Below are 16,667 nucleotides of genomic sequence, written 5' to 3' on the forward strand. Positions count from 1 at the left end.
GTTTCCGGAGACTTTGTTTAGTCTCAGAAATCCGCGTTTCACGTATCTGTCGAATTTTCATCAGCGCACCCCAACGCCCCGGACTCCGGGTCCCCGGAGCCCCCACGCCCGCGTGAGGGCAGCGGGCGTCTGCGTTGCATGCAGCCCTATTTCTGAGGATGGCATCACCTCTGGCGGCGACCCATCTGCTGAAGCTCAGGGCCCACTCCAAAGTCCCCGATCGCCGCCTAACCCAGGCCGCGCGGCCCCTCCCGGGGTCCTCCGCGCACGCCCACCGCCGGCCGCCCGGGAGCACGGCCGTGCTCACGCCAGCGCACACTCTCCGCGAGCGAAACGAGGCGACCGCGGCGGGACGCGGCCCCGGGGCAAGCGGCCCGACGTGCCTCCGGGCCGCCGCCTCCGTGGCCCACGCCGCCGGCCCCCGGGGCCGTTCCCCGCGCCCCTCCCTTCGCCGGCTCCCCGCCCGCCGCCGCGCCCGCCGCCGCCGCCGCCGCCCTCGGAGGCTTGTCCCTCGCCGCCCGCCGTAGCCCGGCGCTGGCCGGGCGCCGTTTCCAAGATGGCCGCGGCGCGAGCGGTTCCTGCGGCGGGCTAGAGGCGGAGGCGGAGGCGGAGCCGAGTCACTCCCGCACTTCGGGGCTCCGGTGCCCCGCGCCGGGCTGCAGCTTACTGTCCGCCGCGGCCATGCGAGGCCCCGTGCACGGATGAGAGAAGCCGCCGCCGCCGCCGAGCTGGTCCCCCCGCCCGCCTTCGCCGTCACCCCCGCCGCCGCCATGGAGGAGCCGCCGCCGCCGCCGCCGCCGCCGCCGGGACCCGAGCCTGAGCCCGAGCCCGAGCCCGAGCGCTGCCGGGGGGCGAGGTGAGTGGGGCGCCGCAGCGGCCCGGCGCAAAAAGCAGGTCCCGTCCTGGCCCGAGCTCGGTCGGAGGCCGAGGGGGCGTGGGGGCCTGCGCTTCCCGCCAGGTGGTGAGGGCTGCGTCCAGGCTCCCGGGCCGGGCCAGAGGGGCGCGGTGCAGCTCTGGGCCCGGGGGCACCGCGGCCGAGTGCGCGAGGGACCCCTGCTCGGGCACTGCGAGTCCGCCCGAGCGCCCAGCCCGCCGGCCCTCCCTGCAGCTTCGCCGCGCGCTCGGAACGCGGCGGGGCCGGGAGCGTAGCGGGGCACCCCTGGTCCTGCGGGAGCTGTGACCTCCTCCCCGCCGCGAGCTTCACACCAGGGGCCGCGCTGAGGTTGCTTGCATCGTTGCTGAACGAAAATGCTGCCTCTCCTCTGCCCCAGTTACTCAATAGCGAGCTAAGAAGTAGACGCTCGTGAAGCAGACACGCTGTGGCGGTTTCCCTGCGTTCTCCTCCCGCCCTCCTTTTGCACCCCCTTTCCTGTGCCTGCCTTCTCCCCTGTGGGAAACTGCACTTAGACTCTGCAAACAGGCAGCTGGGTTTCTCTTTCTGCGGGCCCTTTACCGCCTTTAGTAGCAGCGTTGTGCAGATTGTTGCTCACACGTGCGCATAAAGGATTGATTTCTCTCAAACTTTGCCACCGCCTGGAGCTCTAAGATGCAACTTTGGTACCCAGAGCATTTGTTGCATTCTGTTCCTTAGAGGCTCTATTAATTAGTTTTATATCATGTTTTTTTTCTGATCGGGAAATCAGACTCACCGTAACTAAGAATTTACCTCTTCTTACGTGCCTATGTTTGTATGTTCAAATGTCCTCTTACCCCGTCCTTTGCATCCCAGAGTAAACTTGCAAACTGCTGCCCCCTGTCCCTTATAATGAAAATATTGCAGAGTTCCTCTTGCATCTTACTGTCTTGCTCTGTACTTCCAGGAATAAGGCAAATAAGTGTCCTCTTTATTTTTCCTGCTTAAAAAATTTTAAAACAAATTCTGTAGCTGTAGTTAGAACTGAACACAGGAACCATATTCTTGCTTGTCGACCCAGTCAGTTCAGATTTGTTTTATTTTTATAAGCTGTGAAAAAGGTCATTCTTCATTTTCCTAAATTCTGAGATCCTTCTATGAACTTTTAAGGAACAACTTCTCTAAATAATATTACATGGTATAATGAGAATTCATTTTGTTCCTTTTGAATACATCTAACATTTTTAGAACTTTTGTCAGGTAGCTTATTATGTAAATTCGTTAGTAAATTATCTTTGGGCATTTTGACTTAAGTTTTTCTGTAAGAATAATAATAGTGAACACTTACTAACTGCTGTAAATGTGCCATTTTCTTTGTTTCCTTAATTTGTACAACCACCCTATGAAGTAGGTCCTGTTATCTCTTTTTTACAAATGAGTAAACAGGCACAAAGGTTAGGTGTTTTGTCTTAAGTTTTCACAGCTAGGCGAGCTCAAGTCTGGCTGCACGTTGCACACCCTATACACCTTGAAGAAGAGGCTTGATTTTATTACCCAAATGGGCAGATCAGAGGTTATAAATCTGCATAATGGTACTTACTGGGAAAAAACAGATGTGAACCTTCTTAGGTCAAAGTAAAAAGGGCAGAGAGAAGTGGTAATGTGCCGAAAAATCACTTTCTCCAGTGGTAAAAAGAAACCTTGATTTTTTTTTTTTTCCAGTCAGGTTTTTGTCTGTCTTTGTTATGATAAAAATAGGTCAGGATAAATGGGCTTCATCCAACTTTAAGGGAACAGCAGTGTGCGGAACAAGAAGATCTTAGAAATATTTTTCTTAGCAACATTACAGTTAATTTTATAATAGCAAATCTGTAAAACAGATTACTTGACAAAGCTGTGATTTTCTCTTTTGTACACACCCTCATTGTCACCACCACCTCTTCAATACGCAGAGCTGACCTCTGACACACTGTAGATCATTAGTAAAAGGTGCTTTAGGGGTTCTGCCACTGTTTATTTGAATTTCTTTTATTTGTGTTTAACTTTTTAAAAGAAGCTCAGTATGCACGTTCAAAATGAGAGACGCCACGTTTTAACACTGGAGACCAATAAGGTGGTGATTTATGCTCCCAGGTTAACTGGTTTTGGGACAGACAAAATAAACTCTTTCTGCCGTCTTTGTTCGTGTACTTTATGTTAACGTGTCATTGATTAGGAAGGCTGCTGTAATGCATAGGTCTTTTGTAGGATGCAGGTCTACACATGTTGGCCAGTGCACCCCTGTGGCAGGTGCCAGCCCAGCACATCTGCTTGGTGCGTGCTGACGTGAGAGTTATGCAATCACCAAGGAACACAAAGCAGGTTGAGAGGAGATAGTACTCTGTTATAGTTTTACTGCTTATTGTCAGTCGTGGATACTTCTTGTTCTTATTTTTGATAAAGAATCCTAAGGGTAGCAGTTGTTAGTGATTTAACTTAGAAGTAAACATTTCTTATAATTTCTTTTTCAAACTTCTGGGTCGTTTGTAGGAGGATCCTGAGATTGCAAGGAGAGCTATTAAAACTAATTTGGAACAATTTACCTCTGTGATTTCTTGAATCTGCACTTAAAAAAACAGAACTTGGATATTAAGGCTGTTAAAACACTGCTCCAATCTGTAACTTTTCATTTAAAATATTTATGTTAAAATAGCCTCATTTGATCTCATTTACTGACCTTGAAAAGTACATGTTACATGAACTTAAAAATACCTTTTTTTTTAAACCAAGGTACTTTTATTTACTATTTATATAATATGGTTCTTGTAAGTTCCTTTGAAAAAAATGGGTTTCACTAGTAAAAGAGTACTTGAATATTCTGTCACTCCTAGGCTATTTGATCTCTCTCTCAACTTGAAGGTCCCCTTTGAGCCTACATGTTTCAGTCTTGACATTGGATGTCACCTATTCTCCCTAGCGAAATCCACCTTCTGGTGCAGCTGCAGACTGCCTGGGCAGCATCAGTGATGGGCGTGGCTTGAGACCATTATACCATGAGATCCCATTGGTGGGGGCAGCTTAGGGCAGAGAAGCTGAAACCATGTAGCAGCAGTAACAAAGGGCTCCAGTGATGGCAGAAGCTTTCTCATGTTCTGAAATGGGGACAACTTGTCTCTCAAGAAGAACTTTGTGCTTCCCTTTAATTGTCATATTATTAGAAGTTGCTTCCACTTCCTCCACATGTCTTTTGGTGTCTTGTAAATCTTGTTCTGAGCTCTACCTGAAATATGGGGATATAAGGTCTTGACTGCTTACTGGATACATTTGCTTTAATAACTTCCTGTTACTTAATAATTCCTCATTTCTCAATGATTATCTTTTTACTCCTAGTATTCTATTGTCCCAGCCTTCTTATTTGACTGGGTGGTATGTATTTTTTTTAAAGACACTTACATGTTGCCAATCAGTAGGTGATTGGAAATAGTTTCTTTAAAGGGAAAATAGAAGAAATGTCAGAAAAGGAGTTTGGGCAATCAGTGTCTGCTGTGGGTCTTTTTGAGCTGGCATTGCCTTGGCAGGATAAGATAAGCAAGGTCCAGGTCCTGTTCTTCACCTCCTTCTCAGCTTTGTCTACACCTGGTGGACCAGTGTATTCTTTTGCCTATAGAAAGCCAGAGTATAATTAAGAAATTGATTGGTGAACATGACATCAGCAAGGGAAATTAGTTGAATGATTTTAGCGACTAATGCTAACAGACCAGGAAGGTTAGCTTGCATCCCTATCAGATGTACCCCTTTCTTCTAATATGAGAGCATGTGATAAACTCTTAGGCTTTCATTTCCTTAGACTTCTGAGGCTGCTTTTTTTTTCCCCCCTCTTGTCACTAACTTCCCTCTGTTAGTTGGGTTATAGTGTGTTTGTTTATAATCTTCAGTCTTACTTTAATTAGGTTACGACAGACCTTGCTCTTCTGGCCATACTTTGAGGTATATTGTATCCTTGTCCCTTACAGACATTTGTTAAACCCTCAGTGCTAGATTTTTACTAGTGGTAAGTCTCAGAAGGTCACCTAACTGTCTCCACCCACCCCATAATCCACCCTCCTGCCACCACCCCCCACAAAGAATCCTGTGGCATAGTTTCTGAGAAAGGTGTGGCAGAGATGTCAGTGGTTGGTGCTTTCATAAAATGCTTTTTGACTCTTGTGAGTATTATGTTCAAAAAAAGATCATGATGGTATGTGGTTTTTCTGGATTTAAATCATTAAATTGAAAAAAATTTAGAACCACGTTAGAATTCTGTGCAGCTATTAAAAACCATGTTTTTAAGGAATATTCAGTGACATGGAAAAATGCTCGTGACAGAAGTCCTTCTAGAAAAGTCTTTATAGGTAAGTGGGACCTGAGTATCCAGTTTTTAAAAGATTGTCAAGTAGTTCTGATGTCTACATACTTACCACTGTGTTCAATGAGAACAGATTATAAGACAGTATTTACAGAACATGGTAGCCAAAACTTGAGGTGGCTGCTCAGGTGGTATATATATTCTCCACCAGTTATGTCTGTCCTTCCTTTGTCCTTGCTCTCCCTCATGGTCATCTCTTTCTCTGTTGGCTGTAGCTCCCTGGTTCAGGTTGGACATGCCCTCTTCTTATGTGTTCCTGTCTGTGTAGGGGTGGACACTTGACCCAAGCCAGGCCATTAGGATTCTTTCCTGGGATTTTTAGAATTGGAGCTGGAGGAGAGCAATGCTCTTTTTAATAACCAAAATATATATAATGTGGAGTTCTGAGCCTGGAGCTAGCTAGCTCCCTGAAGTTGTAGTCAGGCTCCTGGAGAAGTAGTTTGGTCTCAGACAGTAGCATTAACCCCCAGAGAAAAGGCAGAGAGGCCAGAAGAGCTCTTTGACCAATTTCTTTTTATGCTAGATCCACCTCCATTTTTTTCTTGATTTGATATGTGAGTTAATAGATTCTCTATTTTTGTTTAAACTCTGAATAATTTGCATTGGGCTTCTTAATCCCAGCTAATGCTCAGTATGATCCCATTTTAAAAAAGTGTATATGTGCATAGAAAAAAAGATTGGAAGGATTCATACTAATTGTTTCCTAAAAATTTTTTATATTTAACATATTACATGTTATTTTATAATCAAAAGCTAATTATAGAGCCAAATTCTTTTTTTAAATTTTATTTTATTATGTTATGTTAATCACCATACATTACATCATTAGTTTTTGATGTAGTGTTCCATGATTCATTGTTTGCGTATAACACCCAGTGCTCCATTCAGTACGTGCCCTCCTTAATACCCATCACCAGGCTAACCCATCCTCCCACCCCCCTGCCCTCTAGAACCCTCAGTTTGTTTCTCAGAGTCCATAGTCTCTCATGGTTCATCTCCCCCCTTGATTTCCCCCTCTTCATTTTTCTCTTCCTATATCTTCTTCTTCTTCTTCTTTTTTTAACATATAATGTATTATTTGTTTCAGAGGTACAGGTCTGTGATTCATCCGTCTTAACACAATTCACAGCGCTCACCATAGCACATACCCTCCCCAGTGTCCATCACCCAGCCACCCCATCCCTCCCACCCCCCACCACTCCAGCAACCTTCAGTTTGTTTCCTGAGCTTAAGAATTCCTCATATCAGTGAGATCATATGATACATGTCTTTCTCTGATTGACTTATTTCACTTAGCATAATACCCTCTAGTTCCATCCACGTCATTGCAAATGGCAAGATTTTGTTTTTGTTTTTGTTTTTGATGGCTGCACAATATTCCATTGTATATATATATATATACCACATCTTCTTTATCCATTCATCAGTTGATGGACATCTTGGCTCTTTCCATAGTTTGGCTATTGTGGACATTGCTGCTATAAACATTGGGGTGCATGTACCCCTTCAGATCACTACATTTGTATCTTGGGGGTAAATACCCAGTAGTGCATGCAATTGCTGGGTCATACGGTAGCTCTATTTTCAACTTTTTCAGGAACCTCCATACTGTTTTCCACAGTGGCTGCCCCAGCTTGCATTCTCACCAGCAGTGTAGGAGGGTTCCCCTTTCTCCACATCCTTGCCAACATCTGTCATTTCCTGACTTGTTGATTTTAGCCATTCTGTCTGGTGTGAGGTGATATCTCATTGAGGTTTTGATTTGGATTTCCCTGATGCCTAGCAATGTTGAGCACTTTTTCATGTGTCTGTTGGCCATTTGGATGTCTTCTTTGGGAAAACGTCTGTTCATGTCTTCTGCCCATTTCTTGATTGGATCATTTGTTCTCTGGGTGTTGAGTTTGATAAGTTCTTTATAGATTTTGGATACTAGCCCTTTTTCTGATCTGTCATTTGCAAATATCTTCTCCCATTCTGTCGGTTGTCTTTTGGTTTTGTTGACTGTACCTTTGCTGTGCAAAAGCTTTTTATCTTGATGAGGTCCCAATAGTTCGTTTTTGCCCTTGCTTCCCTTGCCTTTGGTGATGTTTCTAGGAAGAAGTTGCTGCTATAGAGCCCAAATTCTTAACTAGGGGACATTTATAATTTTAAATGTCCTTTGAATTGTTACTAAAATTGAAACTGATGAGATTCTATGTTTTATATAAAGAGTATGGTTACCAAATTTTAAATTAAATTATCTTAATTACTTAAGTTTTCTTTTTTCTTTTCTTTTTTTTTTTTTTTTTAAAGATTTTATTTATTTATTTGACAGAGAGAGAGACAGCAAGAGAGGGAACACAAGTAGGGGGAGTGTGAGAGGGAGAAGCAGGCTTCCTGCCGAGTGGGAAGCCCGATGTGGGCCTGGGATCATGACCTGAGCTGAAGGCAGAAGTTTTCTTTTTTCAGATGTGTTTTTAGTATCTATGAACTAACTGAGCTGACTGTATTGAGATGGTTTGCTTTAATTATTTAGTTCATCCCGGGTAACAGAATTTGTAGATTAGAAATAGCATCAGCAGTGACAAAACAGAGGACTTGTTTTATGATAGTCTTTCATATTTGTAGTACTACTGTTTAGAATCTATGACTGTATCTTCATCATGTATGTTATGTTAAAATGCTTTCCTCTTTTTAAGAGGCAAATGCAAAACCACTGTATTTTAAAAGGAACATTATTCCTTTGGAAAGTAGGTGTGGTAGGTACATTCTTCTATTTCCCACAGACCTCAGACTCGTGTAATGGAGTGCAATTTGCCTTTAGATATTTATTCACTAACAGCATAGGCAAAATGAGAATTTGTTTTTTACCTATAAGAACATTCATTTGTCATATTTTGCAGACATCGGTAGAAGTATTAGTCTCACGGATCATTTGGATGCCAAATGTTTATAAAGTACCAGGGAAAGCTATTAAGAATATATTAGGCATTCTATCAAAAGCATTTCATAAGTGGATTTCATTTCAACATAATTTCAAAAGAAATAAACCTTCTGTGGAGAAAAATGGATACTAAGCTTTAAAGCTGATCAGATTTGATGTTTTCAGTGAAAGCCTTTTGTGCATATGAGCAGGCTATTTGAGGATACTGCTGAACTGTAGAGTGTTCTGAATAGGGCTTATTAGAGGATAGCTAGTTTAGAGATGTAAAATTAATAGAAATTGTCAACCTTTTTACTCTGTCAGTGGGAATATTTTGGAAGAAAATTTAATACATGCATTATTTTTATTGTATCATTAAAAATCCTAAAGTCTTGGGGCGCCTGGGTGGCTCAGATGGTTAAGCGTCTGCCTTCGGCTCAGGTCATGATCCCAGCGTCCTGGGATCGAGCCCCACATCGGGCTCCCTGCTCAGCGGGGAGCCTGCTTCTCCCTCTCTCTCTGCCTCTCTCCCTGCTCATGCTCTCTCTCTCTCTCTCTCTCTCTGTATCTCTGTGTCTCAAATGAATAAATAAAAAAATCTTTAAAAAAAAAAATCCTAAAGTCTTTTTTGTGTAGGAACATAAAAATGTAGGTGTAACATGGGTTTCTTTAGTTTATTCAAATAAGGAATTAAGTATTTACAGTGCAAGTCTTACGGGTGGTAGGATTGTTAATATTTGTTTAGTCCAGCCTCTCAGCCACTGCTTGTAGAATTACAGGAATTAGAGCTGGAAGGGAATTTGGAGCCTTGCTCTGTATTTTAGAGATGAGTAAAGCAACCTGGAGAGACTGCTGCTTCCCCGAGGTCACAGCTTAGAATCCAGGTCTCCAGGCTCTTACTTCCCTTTCTTTCATGTCACACTGTGCTCCCCTGGTTAGGGTCCAAAGCTAAAGGGGCTCTTCAGTCTCCTGATTGCCTAGCCCAGCAGCAGCTCACACCCACATGACTAGTTACTCGGCAACTGTGGAATACTCTATTTTCTGGATTAATTAGACTTTCCAGGATATAGCAGTGATGAAAGATTCATTTTCAGGAAAAAAAAAAAAAAAAAAAGCAATCCTCCCCCCCGGAAAATTCCCCTAAACTCAAAAAAGATACATACCTTTTTTTTAACCCATGAAACTTTAAGTTCACAGAATAAAGAGGAACTAATGCTGAAACCTTTTTGTTTATCTTGCTGTTCTTTCTGTACTCAGTCTTTAGATTAAGTAGACAGTAAGATTGTAAATTCTGTTCTGGGGTAGTGATATTGATCTGGCTGTGACTGTGACCTACATTAAGAAATAAATGTTACAACAGTATGTGTATGCTATATAAGCGAAGTAAAAATTTATCCAATAATGTTTGACCTTGTAATGTATGATACACCCTGATAATTCTGTTCTGTCCTATTAAAAAAATTGTTCACCATGATCCATTAAATTGATTTTATTACCCACCAACAGGTTGTGACCCTCACTTTGAAAAACATGACTTTACCAAAAATAAAAACAGGTGCTATTGAACTTTATTCCTTGTCCCTTGAGATTGAGTCAGGAGAATGGCACAGTACTTATCCACCAAGTGATCATTTTGAAGAAGCCGGGCAAGGTTAGGATCTAAATATTTCTTCCTCGAAAACAGCATTATTTCCCGAAGTCAAGAATAAAAGTGCATCTTACCCTTGCCGCTCAGGGCTGTTCTCTTCGTTGCTTATCCTTAACACACAGGAACTGTAGGGATGCCTGTGTGGCTCAGTTGGTTAAGCGTCTGCCTTCAGCTCGGGTCCGAACCCCAGGGTCCTGGGATCAGAGTCCCACATTGGCCTCCTTGCTCAGCAGGGAGCCTGCTTCTCCCTCTGCCTGCCACTCCCCCCTGCTTGTGCGCATGCTCTCTCTCTCACAAATCAATAAATAAAATCTTTAAAAAAAAAAAAGTAAAGGTGAGTTTAGAGTTTAGGATTAATTTTGGAGTAAAGTTGGGGTTGGAATATATGAATTTCTTAGACAGTTTATTTTTTTCTAAAACACTGATTTGTATTTAAATTTTTTCAAATAGAGTGGACCCTAAGGGGAGAGGACCCCATTTTCCCCTGCCGTGTGTGTGTGCGCGTGCACGCACGTGCATGTGTACACAGCAGTTTTCAGTGCAGTGAAGTCTACTTTTAAGAGAAGATGACCTGGAGAGTTGTCTTTTGCCCTTCCTTCTTTACCCTGTTAAGTAATTATTTCTCCTGTGCTAGGTATTCTCTTAAGCATGACTTCCTTCAGTCAACCTTTCTTTGACCTCCTTCTCCTCTCCCCGGGATTAAAGGAGGTCCTTTTGTTGTAAGTCTGCATGGCCCTTGTGCTTTGCCACTCCTGAGTGTGTCACCATTTGTAATGCTGTATTTGTGTGAGTGTTTATTTATTGTGCCATTCCTTCAGTAGACATTCAACTCCATGCAGACAGGGACATTGTTTTGCTTATTTTTATATCCCAGTTCTTGGTACTGCGTCTGATCGTTAGTAAGGCTCTCAACTGATACCTGTTGGATGTCAGAGGTGGTGACTATATTGGTTAGATCGTGGATTTGGTATTACACAGATGGCTTCGAATCTTACCTTTGGTTGTTAGCTGTATGCTTTTGGGACGTTGTAAAGCCTCTCTCAGACTCAGTTCCTCATTTGAGAAAGAGTAGTAATAGTAGCAGCTACTTTCTGGGTTGTTAAGGTTCAGTGAAATAATGGTCTTTTATATAAAGTACTCGGTCCATATTGGTTATCATGGTTATGGTTCTCTTTTCTTCCTTCCTTTTTGGCTTAAAATGAAAAAAGGGAAGTCTGTTGTAATTAATTTTCTTAAAAAGCCATCACATATGCTTAGAAACTAGTTACTTTTAAAAATAGCTGCAATCATCTGCATTATTCCAGAAACATTTGTTTTTTCTGTGCCTGCAGAAGTCATAGAAGAAAGAAAAAGGATTCAGGGACCCGAGTTTTCCAAATTCTTTCTTTTGCTTCAGTTACTTGATTTATTTTGCATATTATCCCTAAAGGTGTTTGGAATTCTGACTTGGTGGGTCATAAACCATGCTCCTAGAATTAGAAGCGTCACACTACCAATGGAGTGACTTGTTTAGTTGGTCAGCACAGCCCAGTCTTTTTTTTTTTTTCTTTTTTCTTTTTAGTTGTTTATTTAACTTGACATGTCTTTATAACTTAGGTCAGTACTGTTCATTTTTTAAAATGTTGCATGCTATAATTAAGAGTAGTATTTTTCAGATTGACTAGCTGCTGCCTCAGAAAAGCAAATAAAATTTAATTAATAAAACTAACTTAATATGCTAGAAATCTCTCAGATTATAAAAGCAATACATGTCTATTGTGGAAAAATCTGAAAAGTATAAAGAAGAAAATAACCATAATCTTACCACTTAAATATAGTTACCATTAATATTTTGGCATATTTATATCCTGGGTTTATCTATGTCTGCGATACATATATGTTTATATGTATACATACACATATGTATATATACACACACACTCATATATATACATTTTTTTTCTCCATATAGTTTATCTTCAAAAGCTACCATATCATAAGCACCTTCCTATGGTGTGAACATATTTACTGACGAACAGTATTCCTCTTAATGTATATACCATAATTAAACTAATTGTTCTTGAATTATTTTATACTACACATTTCCACTTCTTATTAATGACTTGATAAAAATCTTTATATAAACTTTTCAGTATTTTAGATTATTTCTTTAAGATAGATTACTAGGTCATAAGATATTTTGAGTTTTTAGACTCTTGATATGTTGCGACATGTCCTTTTAGAAGTTTTAGTACTAAGTTGTTTTACTCATACTAATGTGAAAGACAAAAATGCACTGGATAATCTCAGTTACAAAAGCATAGTCTACTAAATTGTTATGAGTTACAGATAGCTTAAGAGAAGAGAGAAAGAGGTTCCTTATATATTCAGAAAATAAAACATGAGTACAGCAACAGTATTCCAAATAAAACCCACAGTCATCCTTCATCAGTGCATTTGGTCCTAGGCAGTTCTGGTTCTGTTCGAGGTTCAGTTAGCAGCTTTATGAATCCTCCTTGGCTAGAGTTTGAGAAATCCTGACTCAGCCCACTGGTGTGGTCTCAGAGCTGTTTAAACATGCTCTCTGAAGCCTGTACCCCAAAGTACCTGGCATAGTCCTTTTCCCCAGGCTTTGGGACAGCCTGTCTTTGTTGACGATGGGCACTCTGGCCTAGAGATGATCGCAAGTGTGCTTTCAGGAAAACAGCAGAGTAAAACAAAAACCTATCTGTAGGTGATGGAAAATGTAAAGTGACTCTGGTTAATTTACTACTGCTAATTTTCAAAAGTGTAAGATCCAGTAAGGATTCATGATAAGATTAAGGCATTTGATAAGATTTGGGTGTTTCTGTGACATGCAAAACAAGATAAAAGTCAGTCCAAAAATCTTTAGACAGAATATTTATAAACATAATGATTAACTCTACTCTCAAGAAAGAGTGGATATTGTGTCTAATTTATGAAAATGGAAAACACATAATATTTATAGAGAAAAAAGATCTTCAGATATAACATATAATAGTCTTGAAATAATATGCCAACAATATACTAAACATATAGTTGGAATATACCAAGAATATATCAAGAATATCAAGTAAAGAGATTTTGTAAATCTGGAATAGGTCTTAAACATCTGTGTATGTATAAAACTCCGTAGGTAAGTGATATCAATTTCCGTTTGAGAACCACTGGCCTAGAAGATCCTGGATTCAAATTAAAGCAGTTGTGACTAAGTGAACAATAGAGAAAACATAACTGAATTAGGCCTGAGGATACGGCTGTTGTCTAATATGGCTGTTGTCTAATTTTTCAGGCTCCAGCAGCCTGATAAACAGAAGTGTTGTCATGGACAGTGCGGCATTGACAGTTCTGTAGGAACTTCCCATACAGCAAACCATTTTTGGAATATTTAGGACATCTTAACCCAGACAAATTTAACCTAAGCATCTGCTCTGATTTAGTAACTCATCAATAGTAACACATCAAGTAAGTCAAACTATTTCTAGCACCTCTCCTTTTACAAGATGAAAAAACAAATCTTTTGTGATTTTCCAAGGACCGTGTGGGAAATCTCAAAGACCGTTTTAGGTGTAAAAAAAATACCATGTAGGGTTTAATTTTGGGAAGGCAGAATATCAAAAGTTGTCAGGAGTTTTGAACACTTTAGTTAAGATAGGATTATGGATTACCAAGAAGTGATGCTTGAAATATATATTTGACCAAAGTGGCAATAAAGATTTTAAAAGTAAACATAAGGGGTAGCAGGATTGTAAAGGACCTTTCCTACAGGAGAAACTTCTGCTTTCTTAAATAATGAAGGACGTAGTATTCAGGCAATTCAGGCAGTGTGGGAAGGTTCATTAATGGAGAATGTCTCAGGGGCGCCTGGGTGGCTCAGTCGTTAAGCGTCTGCCTTCGGCTCAGGTCATGGTCCCAGGGTCCTGGGATCGAGCCCCACATCGGGCTCCCTGCTCAGCAGGAAGCCTGCTTCTCCTTCTCCCACTCCCCCTGCTTGTGTTCCCTCTCTCACTGTGTCTCTCTCTCTCAAATAAATAAATACAATCTTTAAAAAAAAAAAAAAATGGAGAATGTCTCAAAGAGGAGGGAGAAAACTTGCTTTGTGAAACATGGAGATCAAGGAGGAAGATAGAGGTGGGTCTTATCTCCTCATAGGCAAGGACATGGTGGCCCCTCAGGTTGGTCACTTCTTGGAGCACAAAAGGGTGGGGGTTTCTTGCTCTTTGCTCCCATCCAGGAGCACAGGGCTCAGATGAGATGGAACAGTTGTCACAAGTGATGGGTGTGAGTGCCCAGCTCACTGTTGTGTTTTATTTATAACACTGAGTATCTTCATTTGCACTGAATAGTTTGGAGTAATTTACTAAATTGTGAATTTCTGGGCATAATTTTTATAGGCTCTAAAAAAATGCTAAAGAAAGTTTTTTCTCTTTAAAAAATTGCTTTGGTTCATATTTATTTTGGTGGTTTTGTTCTTGAATAGACTTCATTTTTAGCGCCTAATGTTTGTTTATTTAACTTCTTGAAATGAGCTTTTAAAGAGTAGTATTTCATCTAATATAGGATGCCCTTGATTGTAAATGCACTATAATTTTATATATCATGGAGGAAAAGATACTGCAACTGAACTATGACACAGTGCATTTTATATCAGTTATAAGAAGCAGTGTAATATCAGATGTTAAAATGTGGAAAAATGTATGTTTTAAACTCAGTGAACTATGGAGAGGTCTTAATCTTGCTATTTTTTAAAAAAGATTTTATTTATTTGAGAGAGAGAGAGAGCTCAAGTGGTGGTGGGGGGCAGAAGGAGAGAACCTCAGGCGGACTCTACACTGAGCGCCGAGCCTGACGTGGGGCTTGATCCCACGACCTGGAGATCATCGAAATCAAGAGTTGGACACTTCACCAACTGAGCCACCCAGGCGCCCAGCTCTTGCTTTTTTTAAACTTAATGTGATGTATATGGTGGTATATATACACCGAAGAAGCTGCTGGCTTCTACAAGATCCTGATAAACTCACGAAGAATAAAAAAAAAAAAAAAAAATTGGGATGGGGTAGAAAAAGTGGGATGTAGTGATTTTTTTTTTTTTTAAAGATTTTCTTTATTTATTTGACAGAGAGAGACACAGCGAGAGAGGGAACACAAGCAGGGGGAGTGGGAGAGCGAGAAGCAGGCTTCCCGCCGAGCAGGGAGCCCGATGTGGGACTCGATCCCAGGACCCTGGGATCATGACCTGAGCCGAAGGCAGACGCTTAACGACTGAGCCACCCAGGCGCCCCTGTAGTGATTTTTATTACATAAAATTTGGCACAATCTCAGTCTACCAGTAGGACCCTTTTTTGTGTAGCAAGCTCTGTGCTCACTCCCATTGAGTGCTTTCTGATGTTTCTATTCCAGGAAGCCATTTGTGATCTTAATTAATTTAACCAGTCCTTTGTTGGACTTTTAGGGTGTTTCCATTTCTTTTGCTATTATAAACAACAATGTTCTGAGCATTCTTTTTAGCTCAATCTTTATGTATATCCAGATGTTTTATTAGGATAAAATTCTGAAAATGTAATTGCTGTAAAAGAGTATGCATGTATATATTTTTAGTTATAGTCTGCTATTCCTTAGGAACAGAATTTTACATAGTGAGTTTATTACGGTAGAAGCAACTGTACAGGCTGTTGGCAGAATTTGATAATACAAAGATGAAAGAGAGGAGTCGACCCATTAGGCAGGACCTGGTAAGTTCCTCAGATTGTTTTCTTTTACATTTTTGTATACTATTTCTCGTTGTACAATGTCACACAAATATTTGTGTGTATATGCAGCGTATCGCCTGATCAGTTGTCCAGAAGTGAACATGCCCTGTTAGAGATCACTTGCGTGGGGAAGCAGACCAGGAGCGGCATCCTGGAAATCCTCTCTTGCCCCACTCAGCCACTTTTCTGCCTCTTCTCATTACCTGGACCCCTACTCAGATTTTACAGCTTTCATGCAGTGTGCTGTTGGTGAGATTCATCTGTGTTGTTTGTTTTGGACAGTAGTGGTTCTTTTATTCTTGTTGTAAAATGTTCGGTGTGGATGTATCACAGTGTATTCATTCAGTGTTTTTTTTTAACCATAGTAACCATTTTTTAAGTGTACAGTTCAGTAGTTACACTACTGAGGGAGAAGGACAAACAGACTCTTCTCTGAGTGCACAGCCTGACGCGGGGCTCGATCCCACATCCCTGAGATCATGCCCTGAGCAGAAACCGAGAATGGGATGCTTAACCGAGCTACCCAGGCACCCCTGAATTGTCTTATGTCAGTTGGTTACTTACATTTCTTAATTACAATTACATACAATTGTTCATATATCTTTCTTCTTGACTGTGAATTACTTGAGTGTAGTAGCTATCATCTTAGACCTTCTTTTTATTCCTGAAGTGAATAGTACTATGTCTGCTGCATGAGATGCCCAGGATGTGTTTGGTAGATGAATGAATACATTTGTATGTGGATGTATTGGGACCTCATAAGACTATATCCTTATAGTACTTTTTGGTTTGTTATGACCTGTTATAAAAACATTTCTTAAAGTAGTTACAGAGTAAATAGTCTCAAGTAGTATTTAATAACTAGACTCAAGTAACATTTGATTAGAAATTATCTTTATTTTAGGCTTTTTTTTTTTTTTACATTTATTAGGTTAAACGAATATGTATTTTTTTCTCAAATAGGCAGCTTCAAAAAGTTCACTTTAATTTTTTTTTTTTAAAAGAGAGAGAGGGGCAGAGTTCGGGAAGGGAGAGAGAATCTCAAGCAAGCTCCATGCCCAGCACGGAGCCCGAGGTGGGGCTCGATCTCACGACCCTGAGATCATGACCTGAGCTGAAATCAAGAGTTG

General features: G+C 41.1%; 1 protein-coding gene across 10 annotated transcripts in view; it reads left to right on the forward strand.

Moving 5' to 3' along the window:
• Positions 1-330: 330 nt before the first annotated feature.
• MAP3K4 (mitogen-activated protein kinase kinase kinase 4) overlaps positions 331-16,667 on the forward strand; it is a 116,365-nt gene continuing 100,028 nt past the window's right edge. For 3 of the 10 annotated variants that reach the window (XR_010413836.1, XR_010413837.1, XM_054505630.2), the window contains exon 1: positions 343-856. Coding sequence is in view for 6 of the 10 variants with exons in the window: in XM_054505630.2 (XP_054361605.1) it covers positions 702-856 (155 nt within the window). In the remaining 4 variants the exon portion in view is untranslated. Of the gene's footprint in view, positions 857-16,667 lie in introns of all 10 variants that reach the window. The other 7 variants (XR_010413838.1, XM_054505634.2, XR_010413839.1 and 4 more) reach the window with 6 other exon arrangements.

This window comes from Mirounga angustirostris, unplaced genomic scaffold (assembly GCF_029215605.1).
Source record: "Mirounga angustirostris isolate CCGP_5_RB_7025 unplaced genomic scaffold, mMirAng1.0.hap1 SCAF_8, whole genome shotgun sequence".
Lineage (NCBI taxonomy): Eukaryota > Metazoa > Chordata > Mammalia > Carnivora > Phocidae > Mirounga > Mirounga angustirostris.